At 38.1% G+C, this 17702-nt stretch overlaps 1 protein-coding gene across 14 annotated transcripts in view; it reads left to right on the top strand.

Annotated features, from left to right (window-relative positions):
- The window catches only part of Ank2 (ankyrin 2), a 234482-nt gene extending 230228 nt beyond the window's left edge, over positions 1-4254 (top strand). For 12 of the 14 annotated variants that reach the window (XM_058583755.1, XM_058583754.1, XM_046458781.2 and 9 more), the window contains one exon: positions 1972-4254. In XM_058583755.1, coding sequence (XP_058439738.1) covers positions 1972-2155 — 184 coding nt within the window. In that variant the 3' untranslated portion in view covers positions 2156-4254. The remainder of the gene's footprint in view (positions 1-1971) is intronic. The other 2 variants (XM_058583757.1, XM_058583756.1) reach the window with 1 other exon arrangement.
- Positions 4255-17702: the final 13448 nt, after the last annotated feature.

Genomic DNA, 17702 nt, shown 5'->3' with positions numbered 1-17702 from the left:
CATCACAGGATCTTTAAATTGGAATAGATTTGGAAACCAATTGGTTCAAAGTTCTCCATAATAGCTATTGAATTTGAAGTTGAGAATATAGAACTATTGAGTTCCCCCAGCCAGTCACTGAACTATATTTGTGGTATGCAGCATTTAATCTTATTCATTACTGAAGCATCTTATTATACATCTGCATATACCTGCAAAATATACAAAAAATATTCTATGACAGAGGACCTCCCTTGCACCAATGCTATCAAAGCTCCTCCTAACTCTTGGCAGAAATCGTCAGATATTTGCCTTTTTTTGGAGGAAAAAAGTAAATGGATACTGAACAGAAAAACATGATCTGATTTATTCCCTTCCCTCCCCTCCCCTCCCTTCCTGCCTTCATTTTTGGTAGTCGGGATTGAACCCAGGAGTGCTTAACTGAGGCCACCTCCGCAGCCCTTTTTAATATTTTATTTAGAGACAGGGTCTCTCTGAGTTACTGAGGGCCTTGCTAAGTTGCTGAGGCTGCCTTTGAACTCATGATTCTCCTTCTCAGCCTCCCCAAGCTGCTGGGATTACGGGCTTGCGCCACCATGCCCAGCCATAATGTGATTTCAATCATTTGAATAAGATTTGACCATTTCATCAAGATTAATAAATTTTAGTTTGCCTTCAAATGCAAAGTTAGCCATGTAGTATCAAAGGAAAGGAGAGATGAGAAAGATTAAGAGAGAAGGAAACAAGGATGTCTAAAAGAAAGCTGAAAGTATTTTTGACTGAAATAAGTCACCTTTAAAAAATCAGAATGATCTTAACAAATGCATAGAGGTGTTGGGAAGGGGGCATATCTCCTAGCTCCTGAACACTGGGGAGAAATGTAAGGAAAATGGTGGCTCAAGCTACAAGTTTGATCCTTTCTGACTCTGGTTCTAAGTGAAGATGTGTGGCACAGGAGTTAAGGACTCAGGCTGTGGAATCTTGGGCTCTCGTCTGCTCTGCAAGTCTCCATGGCATGCTAAAACTGTTATTGTTAAATTTCGGGACATTGCTCAAATTCCCTAAGATTGAGTTTCCTTATTTATTGTAATAATTGTGCCTGGCACACAAAACACTTTCATCAAATATTTGTGGCATGAAAAAATTGTATTTACAAGTACAGAGAGAGAAGAACGGAGAATGAACAAATTATGATATAATCATTTTCAGGCAGGGATACAGAAAAATAATAGTATGAAATATAATGATAAGTAATAGTCTCTGTTCTCAAGTAATGTCCAGTCTGATGGGGGAGGCAAGGAAGCAACAGACTGTTAATTGCAATAGGATGCACTAAAGAACAAAGTATATGGGGGTTTTGTCAGGGCAGAGGAAGTGTCTGTCTTTCATGTTTGTTTTTTCCCTTTTTCTCTCTCTCCCTCACTATCCCCGGATGAAGCTCCAGAGAGGCCCATGTTGGTAGTTAACTTTCTTTTATATTAATAGGATACCATTTCAGTTTTTTAACTATGTCTCATAAAAAAGTTCTCTTACAGAATAATTTGGGGAAATTTGATGGGAATGTGACCCTAAAGTGTAAGTTGGCATTTAAGATGTTTTGAACAAATTGAATGAAAAACTCTTCTTCTTAGCCTGTTAAAAGTTGTTTGTGGAATCACCATTTCAGGACAAACTGGGCCCTTTTAGATGGATGTGAGTTAATCAAAACATGAGTGTTGTATGGTTTTCTTTTGAATCATAATGAAGCCTTGTTTCATTTATTTGAAATACTTCTCCAAGATTTCAACAATACTCCTTGTCCCCCAAAACACTTTTCAAAGTCTCATGAATCATTTCATATATGGTAGCCATATTTAAGAGACAAGAAGATACCGGTAGCTGTGATACTAATGGCTTGGTGTGGAATCATCGAGAAGTAATGTCATGGTTGGCTTCAGACCATGTTAGCAATGAAGAAAGAGCGTAACTCTCTCCCTGTCTGCTTTCCTCCAGGACAACCATGAGTAAAGCCAGCACACAGAAGAGGGCTGTGGTGAAGGACCAGCATGGAAAGCGCATAGACTTGGAGCACCTGGAGGATGTACCCGAAGCATTAGACCAGGATGACCTCCAGCGCGACCTCCAGCAACTCCTTCGGCATTTCTGCAAGGAGGACTTGAAGCAAGAGGCCAAATGAGGGGCTGCCCAATTCTCACACCAGAAACCACACATTCACTCAATACGCAATTCCCATTTCCTTAGAGGAGTGACCTATCTGGCCTAATTGATGGGATCCCCTGACATTTCCACTGTTAGCAAACATACAGCATTTTGTTTTAGTTTTCCCCCATCCTTTTTAACTATAAGCTAATTTGTGACCAAAGATAGCATCCTTCATTCTGGATGCTGTACCCACTTACTTTGTGTGTCTGTGCTAACCTGGGAACTGGCCACCTCCATTGTTCTTGCTTCTGCCCAAGCTCCATGAAAATCCACCGCTCAGAAGAACTTCACCTATAGACCTCTTCAAGTGACCATGCAGAGGAATCCTCCCAAGGGATATCCATGTACGATGTATATAGCTGAAATGCTCAGATGAACACCATATTAAAATAAAAACCACTGCCTATCATAACCACACTGGGCATCATGGAATAAAAGGCCTCTAGAAAACGAACAATGGTTAATAGAGATATTGCTAACACAATCGAATGATAATCCAGTTCTACTTCAAAAGAAGCACTTCAGACCTATCATGTCCTTAGAACTTGCAGAATAGCCATTGCTCCTAGGTAAAGATGGGTTAGTAATCTTGAACTGTGCTAAGAAGTTATAGCTGGTGCTGGCCAGCATACTTTGTGACTCTCCAACACCATTCTGAGGGAGGGGAAGGAGGGAGCAAAAAGGTGAAGAGATTCAAACAATGAGGTATTCAGTTGCTGGAAGCTACATCCCGTGGCCTTCTAGCATCATCAGGTCTTGTAGATTTTGAACACGTTGGCAGGGTATTTTAAAAGCTATAACTACTGTAGTTTTCCAGTTTTCATTGCTGCTTTAGCAAACCACGCTGTCTTACTGGTGGTACTTTCTTCTGGCCACTGCACTGTAGATACTCCATTGGAAACAAGATTTACCCACTACACAAAAGATTAAAACTCCTTCACCATGTTGGAGTGGTTTCTTTTTTTCCATTTTTTCCTCCAGATTTATATCTTCTCTAATACCTGCATGTGGCATTGAAAAAAATCAAAACCACAGTCAAAACCCCTCTTCTAATCACATTAATGGTTTTTCGTTCCTTTTGCCCTGAGTGAGCACTTTCCATTCTCCAGCTAGGTCTGTTTTTCAGCTTGCAGACAAGATTGAGAAATCCTTTGAAAATTTGGTTTTGGTTAAAATTTTTCGGTTTATTTATTTGAAATCCAAACTCCCTTGGAAACTCTTAAGTGCATTTGTGCACTTTACTGTTTGTTTGTTTCAAAGAAGGGACTGTAACAACCTGAGTGATTTCCATGTCCTCTTTCTTATTCCTCTAGTGGTTGAAGCTGTGTAGCATTTTAACATATATATATATTCACAAATATATTCATATAAACAGTATACATTTTGAATCAGTTATTTGTTAAAGAAAAGTATATTCAATGAAGATGAAATTTAAAAAAAGAAAAAAAAAAGAGTCTATCCTCCAGGGATTGAGCTTTCTCCAATTCTATCTGGTCTTTTCCTGTTGTGCAAAAAATGACTCATTGCTCCGAATGTCAAAAACAAATGCGACAAACAATGGCACTTCATCATTTATAGTATGTTGCCAAAAGAGAAAATTTCCTGGGAGGGAGGTTTCCCATAAGCCAAATCTCCTAAGCCTCAAATACTAGCACTTTTTGGCAGTTGGATAGGAAATACACGCATTCTTTGGCAGCCAAAAGGAGAAAGGCCTGTGGCGAAACTTTTTGAGACACGCCATGGTCTTCTTGTCAAAACCTTCACTGGAGCTCAAGAAAAGCATTTCTGTTGTGTTATTTGCAGTGCAGATGGTGTCTGTGTAACAACATAATGGTTAATCACCTTCTTTTGATTTTGATTTTTGCTGTGTTATCAAAAAACTTGAATACTGTGAGAAGAAGTGAATTTTCAGTTGATGAATCAGCATCTTGTTCCCATGGTGATAACACTAATTGAATATATCTATGAGGGCATGTATTAGTTAATGGAAAAAAATACAACACTAACAATACATAGCTGCAATGTTGTACAATGGCTGATTTAATTAAATAAAATGTACAAGTGTTAAATGTGGCAACAGTGATTTGTTCTTCTTTATCACAGACCTGTAGTTTCAGGAAAATGAGATTATTAAAGAGATAAGATAGGTCTGAAGCCAACAGAAAGACATAAATTCCTGCTTTCTTCAGTTTTATATAGAAACTGAGTGTGCTGTATGTATCAAGCACTGGGATAAATAGAAAGACTCAGTCTTTGCCCTCCAGGAAATTTTATTGCTTTTGCTATGCAACAGAGAGAAGTTAAGCGTGTATGTTTAGTTTGGGGGTCACTAGTAAACAGAAAATGGGAATCTAGGGACTTGGTGGAGATGAGAATGTGGTAACCAGGTGTCAGCATCATAGCAAGTTTACAGGACAGAACCGTTGGGTTCTTTTCCATAAGGTCAAGGTTATCACAAAACACCTGCCTCTGGGAACAGCTTTTAGATTTGAGCTTTTATTTCTCTTTTATTGCCAAAGAACTGAAAATTAAATGAATATACTAATATAAGTAAAGACAAGACCGGAATTGGCAAAATCAAAATCAGTTGTGTTTGGAGTGTCTGGTTTTGTTATGTTTTTTGAAAGATCTTTTTAATGCCACCATAATATTTTTTTGCCATAAAAGCCAAAGACATAGTTTAGGAATTGAGTAGGTTTTGTTTAAGTCTTATCTAATATGTGATATGAAGCTTACTGAATCTGTTTAATCAACCTGGTTGACGAATACATTCTTCTGAAATTAAAATACCTATTAGTACTGAAATATATTTCAAAGAAAACACAATCAAAGTTCAAAAAATTTTCCAAAATGGGAGTTGCTGTACTCCTCATTTGCTAAGTATTTTGCACTTTCTACTTATAGGAACTCTCGTATTGCCTTGGGTTTGATGAAGGCAATCAAAAAATCAGAGAATAAACCATGTCTTCTCATGTTGAATTATTTGCTGTGCAAACCCTATTTCTTTAAATGAGCCTCAGTGACTCAGATGCCCTTTTACAGAAATAAATTTAAAAGTAGGATGGGGCAAACGCTCCAGCCTGAGGAAAGATTATGCACAACTCATAAATGACTTGCATTAGTCAGAGAGAGGTGTAAATTACACACAAGCACATGGATACAGGCTTGAATTTGAAATTAGGCTGCTTGTGAAGTCGTTCACTTTATGTCAGCGTAGAGTATCTGGGTGTGGGTAAGTGGGCAGGCACAAGAATAAACCAGATAAAGAGAAGCTAAATATATATTTAATGAGAACCAAAATCACTGCACATTTTTCTTGAATCATGGAATAAAGATGATCTTCTTGCTTTCATTATGCTTAAAGGAAAAGAAATTGAAAGGCTTTGTGTTCATTCACCACTTCCACTTAAAACCTACACACTCCTTCCCTCAGTTAAAGAATGATTTGTTTCTAATCTAATTGAAGCTAGAAATTCAAGCTTAGAATGAACCAGTAAATATGTAATACCACTCCATCTCACCATGATACTAGAACATTTAAGAATATCTTATAATTTCTGAGAATGAAAACGAAACTTCATTTCTACCTCCTGCACAAAAATTAAAATATTCCTGTTTGGTTGTACTCAGACTTTCTGGGAGGAAAAAAAAAAAAAACCTCTCTGGTTTTAAATTAGCTTCACAACATGGAATAAATGGTATATGAGAATACATTTTGGGAAGAGCTGTTAGATATGATGGACAGACACATTTGACAGTGGTATTTGCCATAATTCAATAGATCCAACAGAGTCCATCATTAGAAATATTCAATGGATAAGTTCTTGAACGATTTCAGGGAGGAAATATGATCACTGGGTAAATATGTTGATTTTTGAGCAAGTCCTGGGTGGGAATCAGTCTAGCTATGTTCATACTTATTGGGTGACTTTGTGAAAGTCACTCCGGATAGATAATTTCCTCATCAGGAAAAGATGGTAATAATTGCTTCAGATGGGTATCCCTGTGCCAGATGCAGGTGAGGGTGGCAAGCCTTGCTCTATGTGTCACCCTTTAAAATAAAAGTGCCATGGCAGCTAATGTGTCCTTGGTGTTCATTTGTGATCCTATTTGTGATCATCCCTCTCTCAGGGAAGGAGTGAGCTCAGGGTAGGTGTTGGAGGCCATAAGTTAGTCCTCTAGGTTAGAAAACTTAGTTAAGTGCTTCCTGTTAGGGAAGAGCAGGGACATGGTCAATTAAGCCCTTTTGTCCTCTCCCTATTCTGAGGAAGGGTGCCTCAGGAGCTGTTGGTCAATAGGTCGTTAGAATTCAGTTCTGGTTTCTGTTCCTGTTTCAAGCTTCCCCTCCCCCCTCTCCCATGCTCTGTTTTGGGTTTTGTTTTTAATTTTTTTTTTTCTCAAAACTGACTGCAGAATTGGATGGAGCCACCAGACTCCCTTACTGAGTGACTGTTCCCCACAAGGAACAGGTCCAGCAGAGAGACAACTGAGAAGAGCTGTCAGGGCCTGGGCTTGGCTGAAGGTGGGTGTGAACACAACAGCTGTCTTTGTACATGTGCAGGAACAACAGAACACAATGTCAGCATGGCGGACACATTGTGCCTGTTTCTCCAGGGTGTCGATCAGAGCCCAGTAGTCTGGTAGAGAATTTACATAGTGCTTGTAGAGCCACAACTTCTGCACAAGAAAGTCGGCATGGATTTTCAAGTCACTCAAGTATAGGAAACCTTAGGGAACCCACCACCACCAACAACAACCCTACTTTCTCAATCCTCGGAATCAGAAGGACCATGTGGAAGTCTGTAGTTCCAAAAGTCCAGTTAATATTTAGAATGGTATAGTAGTCTCCTGGGACTGCCATCCAAAAATGTCATAGTCTGCATGACTTAACATAAATTTATATTCTCACAGTTCTGGAAGAGGAACATCGAAACATCCAAGGTCAAGATTTGGCAGGGTTGGTTTCTTCTGACCCAAACTCTCTGGCTAGCAGATGGCAACCTTCCCACTGTGTCCTCACATGCTCTGGCACACACATCCTCTGGCCTTTGTGTGTCCAAATTTCCTCTTCTTTTAAGGTCACCAGAGAAATTGGATTAGGACTCTCCCTTGTGGTCTTATTTAATTGAATCACCTCTTTAAAGATCCTATCTCTAGACAGTCACATTCTGAGGTAGTGGGTATTAGGACTGCAACATGTGAAACTGAACATGTGGGGGCCCAATTCAGTTCATAACAATTAGGTTTTGTCCAAAAACAAAGGCCTTTTTGCAGGAAAGGATTTAATGCAAGGAATCAGAAACTTACATCAATGCTGGAAGGGTTAAAAGAATGAAGGCAAGGAAGCTGCTGCTGCTTTGAAAAAAATCAATAGTGCAGGGACCAGAAATCCAAGCTGCCACCTATGGGCTCAGCTTCGAAGTGCACGGTGGAGAGAAAGACAGACAGACGGACGGACATATTTATTGCAAGGAATTGGCTCATATGATTATGATTAGGGAGGATGAAAAGTCCCATGATTCGCTGTCAGCAAGAGAGAGACTTAACGGTGTTATCTAGTCCAAAGACGCTTTGAGGCCTGAGAAAAGCTGATGCTTCAGTTTGAGTCTGAAGGCAGGAAAAACCCAAATCCCAGCTCAAAGCAGGAGTTACCTCTCATTTGCAAGACAGCCAGTCTTTTTGTTCTACTCAGGGCCCCAACTGATTGGATGAGGCTCACCCACACTAGGAAGGGCGATCTTCATGACTCAGTATACCCATTTAAATGTGAATCTCATCCAGGAACACCCTCACGGACACACCCAAAATACTGTGTGACCAATAATCAGACACCCCATGGCCCAGTCAAGCTGACACATAAAATCAACTTCCATGAATGCTTTTCCTCTCCCTATCTCTAACATTACCTGTATTCACCCGAATACATATTTTTTTCCACAGAGTGCTCTCTTGCTTCCCTGTCCTTGCTGTGGTTTGAATTTTTGTGTCCCTACCCTTCAAAGTCCCATGTTGAAATATCTCCCACCCATGCATTAGGAGGTGGGGCCTTTGGAAAGAGATTAAATCACCTAAGTGGACCCCTCATAAGATGAGTGCCCTTATAAAATTCCCCCACAGAGCTAGCTGTATCCCTTCTGCCACACAAGGACACAGCGAGGAGATACCATCTGTTTCCCAGAGGCAAGTCCTCACCAGACACCAAATCATCAGCATCTTGATCTTGGAATTTTTTTTCGCCTCTAGAACTAAGAGATAAACATCTGTTGTGTACAAGCAGCCCAGCCCACGGTGTCATAGCAGCCCTGTGACCCAGACAGCCTGGCTCTCACCTCTGCATCCTCTGTAGCCTTGTTCTGCAAGTGGCACCTTCACTGTTACTATCCTCCATTGGCTTCTCCCAGCCTGGTTTCCCAGCTTACCACTTCTCAATTCTTCTACAGTTAGGTTTCCAAAAACCTCTAAAAATTAAACATATTAGAAGTTATGGGATATGGCTAAGCAGGGGCCAGAGAAAAACTAAATGCATTAAAATCAGATGATAGCTTATCTGCCCGAAAGTGGCCAGAGAAGAAAACAATTCTATGAACTGTCATAGAAAATAAGGAGCAGGGCCCTGGGTTAAGTGAAGAGACCAGGCAACATGCTGTGGATATTGAGGTGCACAGAAGCCTTCAAAAATTAATACATTAATTTAGGAGGAAAAAAATGTAAAAATACAGCCAAGGCCTCTCTTTTGAAGTACTAATACAATTACCACTAACAAAATCAAGAGATTTTAAAAAAAGAGAGAGAGAGAGAGAAAGAAAGCAAGAAAGAAAAGAAGAAGAATGTTAGAAAATAGAAGAGTGAAGCAGGAAGAAAATGTTTTCTAATTTTAGGTAAATAAGTGTAAAAAATGAAGGGGTTAATTTTTTTAAAAAAACTGAATTTGCTATAATTTGCGTTAGAGGACATAACTCCAATAACCATAGAAGAAACTGAGAAGGTAACCAAATATTTAAAGAGTGCCAGATCCTATAGGAAGGCCCTAAGCACTTAGTGAGACACTGTCTCAAAAAAAAAAAAAAAAAAAAAAAAGGACTGGGAATGTGACTCAATAGTTAGGTACCTCTGGGTTTAAACCCTATTACAAATAAATAAATAAATAAATAGCACCAGATCTTGGTCTGTTGCAATGGATTCTATTAAGCTTTCAATTCACAGATAATTATAGCAACTTACACTACCAAGAGCCTTGGGAGAAAAGTTCCTAGTTTTTTTCTTTTTTAAACACAGCAAATCATTGGTACTGAAACTGGACAAAATGCAACAAAGTAACCATGCAAAATAATAAGAGAATAGATCGATTTCATTAAGGAATATCTATGTAAAAATCACAAATAAAAAATAAAATGTATTTCAGCACACATTAAAAGTAAGAAACCATGACCATGTGGCTTCATTCCAAGATATAAATATGGCTTGTTAAACACAGCAATTAATAAAATTTCTCACATTAGAAGGTTAAAGGGGAGAAAGCAATATGCAATTACTCCCAGTGATGATCAGCATGCATTTGGTAAACTCTAGCATCCACTCTTGATTTTTGTACTTTTCTAAGAAAAGAAGAAAAGAGATATTTCTTCTTAAAATGATCAAATTATGGGGCTGGGGATGTGGCTCAAGCGGTAGCGTGCTGGCCTGGCATGCGCGGGGCGCTGGGTTCGATCCTCAGCACCACATACAAATGAAATAAAGACGTTGTATCCACTGAAAACTAAAAAATAAATATTAAAAATTTCTCTCTCTCTCTCTTAAAAAATGATCAAATTATGTATGCATATGTGTTTGTATAAACTGTACATCTCTAACATATATATGTTCAAATGAATTTAGGTTAGCCCTTAAGTCATGTACATTTTAGCACAGCTTTTGCAAAATTTGCAATAATAGACAAAAACTTAACTCTGACTCCACCCTACACACAGCCACCTCTTCCTCACCTGCCTGGTGTTAGCCCTGGGCATCTCCAATGACACCAGGCCCAGTGTGCTTGTTGCTAAGATATTGCCTCGGTTCTTTATAAAGGGAGATCAGTTATGGGATACTTATGAAACTTTTCTGTAAAAGTACCAAAATCAATACACTAAATAAATTGTTCCCTTTTTTTTAGAAAACATAAGGAAGAATATGCTACAAATAGAGGATTCTTTTGTCACATAATACAATTAGAAAGAATTTATTTTTAGAATGTAGTTTCCAAGTGATTTTAATTTTAACTAAAATTTGTGCACCATAAGATTTATTTATTGTCTTTCTCTGTCTCTGTCTCTCCCTCACCCAACACTCTACTGGGAATTGAATCCAGGGCTTCACACATGCTAGGCAAACACTCTACCACCAGCTGTACCTCCAGCTCTTTTAAAAATTTTCACTTTGAGACAGAGTCTCATTAAGTCACAGAAGCTTGTCTAGAACTTGCAATCCTCATGCCTCAGCCTCCCAAGTCACTGAAATTACAGGTGTGTGCCACTGTACCCAGCTAGGAAGTACCTTTTACTTCATGCCTTTTGCTCTGTAATCTGGATTTTTAAAAAGTGAACTAAGACCTCTAAGGTAAAAAGTGAACTAAGAGCTCAAAGGAGGAGACATATGCCTCTTACATGAAAATTTATCTTGCCTAATACCACTGGGAGCAATCCTACATAAGACATAATGTCCACTATTTCCAATGTTATCTGGCCTTGTTAAAGAAGCATTGGTCAATGCAATTTGAAAAATCGAAGAAAGTATGAATGTTGGAAAAGAAGAATCAAACATTATGTTTTTGAACTCAGGAAAAACAAAGACAAATACTGTCAACAATTGGGTACTCCTTTTAAATCATACTAGAAAATGTATAACTTTTCTTAACACGCTCACGCGCATACACACACACACACACATACACACACACAAATATCCAAATTAAAAATAAAAAGGAGGAAGTGATTTATACAATTTACAAAGGAGATTTCATTGATTGTTTTAAATGCAATAAGAAAGGTGCAAGAGTCCATTTAAAAGTGGTTTAAGATTTTACGAAAATAATGAGCATACACTACCTTGTATAGAATAATACTTCAGTAACATCATTTCTTTATTTTTAGATTAAATTGATCACAAGAAAGTTGCTTGTAGGATTTTTAACTGGAGCTCACATTTTTTTTTTTAAGGAGGTGAATTTATCAGGAAGGTTCTATACGTTAAAAAAAAGGAATGTGGTTACTTGACCTGTAGTTTTACCAGATGTTAAATGTATTTTAAGCTACTGTTTGTAAAAGTATTGCAGCAATAGACAGTGAGAGCAAAGAAATAGAATGGGAAATACAGAAAGAGAAATTAATCCATAATAATTGGAAATTTGTCATAGAAATAAATGTAGCATTTTAACTCAGTCAGAAAAGAGCAGACCACTCCATACAGTGTTGGGTCAAATGGCTAATAATCTGGAACATGAGATAAAGCTAGCTCTCTATTTATTCTTCCTTATCAAGATAAATTCTAGCTCAATTACTTAAATGTACATTTTCTTAAAAAAACTTTAAAACTAATAAAAGGAAAACAGAGCAAACTATTACTTTAGTGAGGAAGATGTTTATAGACAAGAAAAAACCTAGAAACCTGGATACATTTGACTATATACATATTTTAAATATTCATATAGAAAAACATATTATAAAACAAGTTTAGAAAAAAATGGAAAAGTATGAATATATTGATTACATAAAAAGATCTCAAATGATATAAAAACAAGAAAGGATACGAACAAGCTATTCATTTAGTCACACAAAAAAGTTCAAATGACTTGTTTACCTGGCAATATATTCCAGTCTCACCTACAATAAGATAAACAATAAATTAAACAATAACATGTGACTTTCAACCAATCAATTTGTAAATAATTAGAATTTTCATAAGACCAAGTGTTTAGTCCAAGCATGGAAAAATGAGATATGTTATGTCTGTGGAAACAACATACAGATTTAAATATGTTTAAAATCCTTCCACCTAAAGGAATTTATTGAGAGTCTCCATGTGAAAGGAAAATATTGTATCTTTTAAATTATTAGTTAGGCTGGGTGCTGTGGTGTCTTCCTATAATCCCAGGGACTTGGGAGGCTGAAGTCGGAGGATTGCAAGTTTGAGGTCAGACCAGCTGGGTAACTGAGCATAACCTGTTTAACTTTCAAAATAAAAAGGGCTAGAGTTAAGCCCAGTGGTAGAGTGGCTCTGGGTTCAGTCCCCCATGCTGTAACAATAAATAAATAATCAGAAACAATAGTTTTAAAACCTTTAAGACAGTTCATATCTACAATAAGCTGCATAATAATATGTAATGTTGACTTCATACCGTGTCTTATATGAATAAAAAAGAGCCAGAGGAGAGGGTAGAGGATGCCTACATCTGTGTAAAATTCATTTATATGTGTCAGTGTAAACAGTAAATCTATTGTCTACTGCTGGTTATCCCCAGGATGTGTGTAAAAAGGGTGATTCACCAGGTATGCTGTAACCTTTAGCTGTGTTTAATTTCTTCCTTCTTATCTTCCCTCCCAGCTTCCCTCCTTCCTTCCTTCCAAGTCACGTAATATTTGAATCAGGAAGTAAGTATGATCTAGTTATTATATAGATAATTAAGCCCAACTAGATGGTCATGAGGTACTTTAACACATAACCAACACTCTAGTTATAAACAAGTGGGGAGGTAAGAAATATTTTCTTACATAAGAAAGTTGTAAATACACAGTACCCCCAAAGAAGCACATCAATTATTTGTATGAAAATAATTTTAGCTACATGTAAATATAAATAATAAAATATTATATTTTTATAATAAATAATTTATTGTTTTTATAATAAATAATAAAATAAATAATAAAAAACCTAGGAGTTTTAAGTTTACTTCATAGAGACAGTATATGGAGTCTGAAACTCGACTGGTGAGCCTTCTACAAATTAATGGTTTTTGTGATAGCACTTTTATTATTTTGCATACGAAAGTTTCCCTAATTTGCCACTAGAGGGCAGCAGGTGATCAGGCATTTGCCCAAGGTGGCGGCTGCCACCGTAGAGTGGAAACGCCCACAGAACTAGGGGTTTGGAACTGGAAAAACTGGTGAACTTTTCTAGATGGCAGTTTTACCTACAAAATGTGAAAGGGGTTGATTGGATGACTCTAAGTCCTTTGCCAGCTATAACAGGCTGTGATTTTAACGCCAAGTTGCATTCTTGTAGTGACCGTTTTGTTAAAGTTTAACCATTAAACAACAAAAGTATTTAAGCCCAAATCAGTTTGGCTATAAAAGTCTTTTTAAAAATTTCTAGCAGTTGAGAACTTACTTTGAGCCAGACACTGTTTTAAGCACTTTTTTTGTTGTTATTTACACAACAATTTACTTATTGAGGCAGGTAAGGTACAGAAATAAAGTTAACTTGCCCAAATAATAGAATCTGAAATAATAGGGTCAAAATAGTGGGGCCACTTTTGTCCCTGTCCCACTCTACTGAAAGCTATCAATGCAATGAAAGGCAATCCACATGGCTAACAAAATGTTAACAGTTGCATCTGCCTGGAAATTCATAGTTTTACAGAAAATGATTTTCTTAGGAGCTTTTCAAGGGCACACAATTATCCTACATATTGCATCCTATGCTTTAAAACACTGCAATGCATCCATTACAGTGGCCTTTGATGGCTACCCTAGTCTCCACCCTACCCTCCACATATGCATGCGCTGGTGCCTATGCAAGCAAACCAAGCACAGGCAGGTGGGGCAGTGTCCCTGCTGCAGGCTCCTCACCCATCCTTGCTGCCTCCCACTCCACTGCAGTTCATACCAGATGCTCTCTGCTATGTCCCTTCCTGTTCCTTGTGGGAGACTCTTTCAAGAAAGACAAGTATATTGGGGCTGGGGTTATGGCTCAGCGGTAGAGCACTAGCCTTGCACCTGCAAGGCCCTGGGTTTGATCCTCAGCACCACATATAAATAAATAAAATAAAGTTAAAAAAAAAAAGATTACTGTTCCTTAAAAAAAAAAAAAAGACAAGTATAGTTTTTCCAGAAACTTTTGCTGACCTTACAAGGCAGTGGAAGTTCCTATTTTATTTTGTTTTGGGGCACATTTTTACTTTAAGTATATTTATTTTGTTGTTTTTCCAACGAGATTTAAAGTCTTTTAAATCAGATACTTTACTTTCATCTCTCTACCATAGGGTGCAGCATAGTACTTGGAGTATAGTGGATGTTATTTATTTTTAGAGAGAAAGAGTAGGGAAGGAAGGAGGGAGAAAAGGAGGGAGAAATGAGGGAAAAGAGGTGGGGAGAGGGGGAAGAAGGAAAGAGGGAAAGACCTAGAGAGGGAGAATAGAAGATCTTTAAACTTTTGCTTTGAGAAACTTTAATCAAACTGCCTTTTACATAGATTTCTTTTTTTCCTGAAAATGACCTTAATGGTTTTGGATAACTTCAATTAATTCTCTGACTGGCTTCATTTAATTGTTTGCAATGACAGATCTTTTGTTTCTCTTTATCTTTTAAGTAATTCTTCCCAGTTATTGTTAGATGCTGAAATCCTTATAAACAGTCTCTTAGTATAAGCAAGCATTTCTGAGAACCAGAATTAGCTTTTAATTGAAGAATGGTAAGATGCAAAAAACGAAAACTATGTGGGAGAGTCTCAGTCCCTCAAAGGGACTTGACAATGATGGGATGGTGGACAAGTAGTGAATAGACCATTGAAGTCAGAGTCACATGACAGCTTGTCTACTTGAAGCACCCTGCTGATTCTCTAACTTGATCCTTTCTCCCCACAGGTAGGCAGGAGTGAGGCTGCTATGATGCCTGGGTGTTAATCGTAAATGTCCTATTTTGAGTTAGCTTGTCACTAGATGAGATCCGAGGGGCTGAAATGAGACTCAGGACAAATGAGGCTCTTGACAAACATTGCAGAGGAAAACAGCTCACATGATGATCAGAAAGCAGAGAGAGAGACTTCACTGCTAGATACCAAATATATATATATATATATATATATATATATATATATATATATATATATCCCAAAGGCACGCCCCTAATGACCCACAGCCTCCAGCCATATCCTGCCTGCCTTCAATTACCACTCAATTAATCCGATCACAGGATTAATTCACTGATTTGATTAAGACTCTCATAACCCAATCATTTCTCCTCTAAACCTTCTTGTATTGACTCACATGAACATTTGGGGGACACCTCACATTCAAATTGTAATATCTTCTATGCACAAAGATATATGAACACAATGCATAAAATGGTTTATCCCCTCACAATATTCTATGCCTAGAAGTCTCTCCTTGCTTATTTTTGACAGCATCCTATCCAAATCCCCTTCGTCCTTTTGTCTCTCTGTTATATGAATTTCTCCTTCTTTAGCTAATAAATATGCTTAAACTTTTTCTAGACTAGGTTGAAACAACCTTCACCAGAATCTACTATTTCCCTGAAGTAAATACCTGCCTCCCACCCCTTTCATGCCAGAATTTTTAACTAACATTCCTAGATAGACAGGAATGGCCTTGATCAATGGGAAACAAAAAAAAAAAATTAGTTTTTAAAATTAAGTTCTGAGAATTCTTGAATGCCAAGCTATGGAGTTTGGGATATTGTGTTATTGGCCGTGTGTAATCACAGGAGACACTTACTCAGCAGAATACAGGTTAGAATGGATCTAGGTGGTCTAGGCAGAGACAGAGAGAGGGCTGTAGTGTGGTCTAGGAATAGGTCCTAGCAAACACTAACAAGAAAATAAAAAAAGCCTGATGATGCTCTCAAGATCACACTTCTTGAAAATAAGATTATTGGAAAATAGAATTCAATTTACCAAGGACAAGTTTTATTAAAAAAAACAACAACAACTAGTATTTTAAAATGCGATTGCACCTGGACATCACACACAGTTGAAATTTTTAAATGAGTATTTCTAGTATGTGAGGGAATGTTATTTTGAAATGGAGAAAAACATGTACAAACATATGCTTAACTAAGGTTCTAGAATAAAATCAAGTAGAGGGGATTAAGAGGGACAGGTTTGTCTTCTCTACTGTGTGTATGCATGTGTGCATGTATGTGTGTATGTACATGCATGTGTGCATATGCTCATGTAAACACACACGTATGTGAGATTTGATCTGGGCCTTACCCATCCTCTGCCTTTGACTGCTGCTCCTTCCATTTGGAGCCTTCCAACTGGCTACTTGCAGACTGCACCTCCCTGAGCCCCGGTCACCACCCCTCCCTGCCATGTCCTCATGGTGAATCCTCTGGCTAACTCAAGGTCAGTCACATTTTCTTGTCCACTTGGCTCCTCTACATTTTGCCCTCCTAATATACGGAAGTTCATTTCATACTGAAGAAGACTTTTTTCTTGTTGCTTTGCCAACCACAGACCACTCTGGAATCTTTGGCCCAAATCAGGGGATCCTCATCTCCCTAACCTCAGGAGACATATGCCTAACTCTGGCTTCCTTGAAGCTCCATGTGCTTAGTTGGGGGCACAAGAGGGAAACATACAGGACATCTGCAGATGTCTGGAAAGTACTACCCACCACCAGGCCCACTGTTACCCTTTCAATTAGCTTCTTCCAAAGTAGGTGATGGCTTGGGATTGTCGAACTTGCTTCTCAAACTCTTAGCCTGTTGTGTTAGTCAGCTTTGCATCTCTGTGACCAAACTATCCAACAAGACCAACTCTGAGGAGGAAAAGTTTATTTTAGCCTTATGGTTCAGTGCATGGTCAGCTGACTCCATTACTCACGGCCCAAGGTGAGGCAGCACATCATGGCAAAAGGGAGGCAGAATAAAGTTGCTTTCTTCATGGTGGCCAGGAGGCACAAAGAGAGAGGAGGCAAGGCTACAGGAAAGATGCCCCCTTCCAGGGTGACCCACCTACTCCAGCAACACCCCACCCGCCTGCAGTTACCAACCAGTTAGTCCATTCAAATGAGGATGGACTGATTTGGGTTACAATTCTCATAATCTAATTACGTCATCTCTGAACATTCCTGCATTAACACAGGCACTCATATCTAAACCATAATACTGTCCTGCGTGGAGGGATGATTAATCTCCTATAGTTCTTAGTCTTTAAGGAGCCTCAAAGGCTCCCAGCTCTGAGTTGGCAGGAAAAGTTTTCTTTAGCATCTGATACACAAACACACAGGAGCACATGCACACACAGAGGGAGGGCAAGGCTGGATGGACAGTAGTCATCTTTGAATACAAGAATTTGTTCTTAGTCTTTTTTTGAGTGTTTCTGTGTTTTCTGAGCTTCTCCCTTGAAAATATATCATTTTTGCAAGTAGAAAAATAGTTAAATGTTGTGAAATGAAAGAAAATATGAGCAAAATAAATCTTACATAATACATCTCATTCCTCCATTTAATAAAACTTCTTAGAGACAGAATAATTTCTCTTAAAATGTCCCATTGGATTAATTTCTATTCATGACACTCAATAATT

This window comes from Marmota monax, unplaced genomic scaffold (assembly GCF_021218885.2).
Source record: "Marmota monax isolate L192 unplaced genomic scaffold, Marmota_monax_Labrador192_F-V1.1 WCK01_AAM20220418_F8-fsc00002, whole genome shotgun sequence".
NCBI classification, from domain to species: Eukaryota; Metazoa; Chordata; class Mammalia; order Rodentia; family Sciuridae; genus Marmota; species Marmota monax.
The sequence above is the reverse complement of the archived record's forward strand: the minus strand, read 5'-3'. Positions and strand labels throughout refer to the sequence as shown.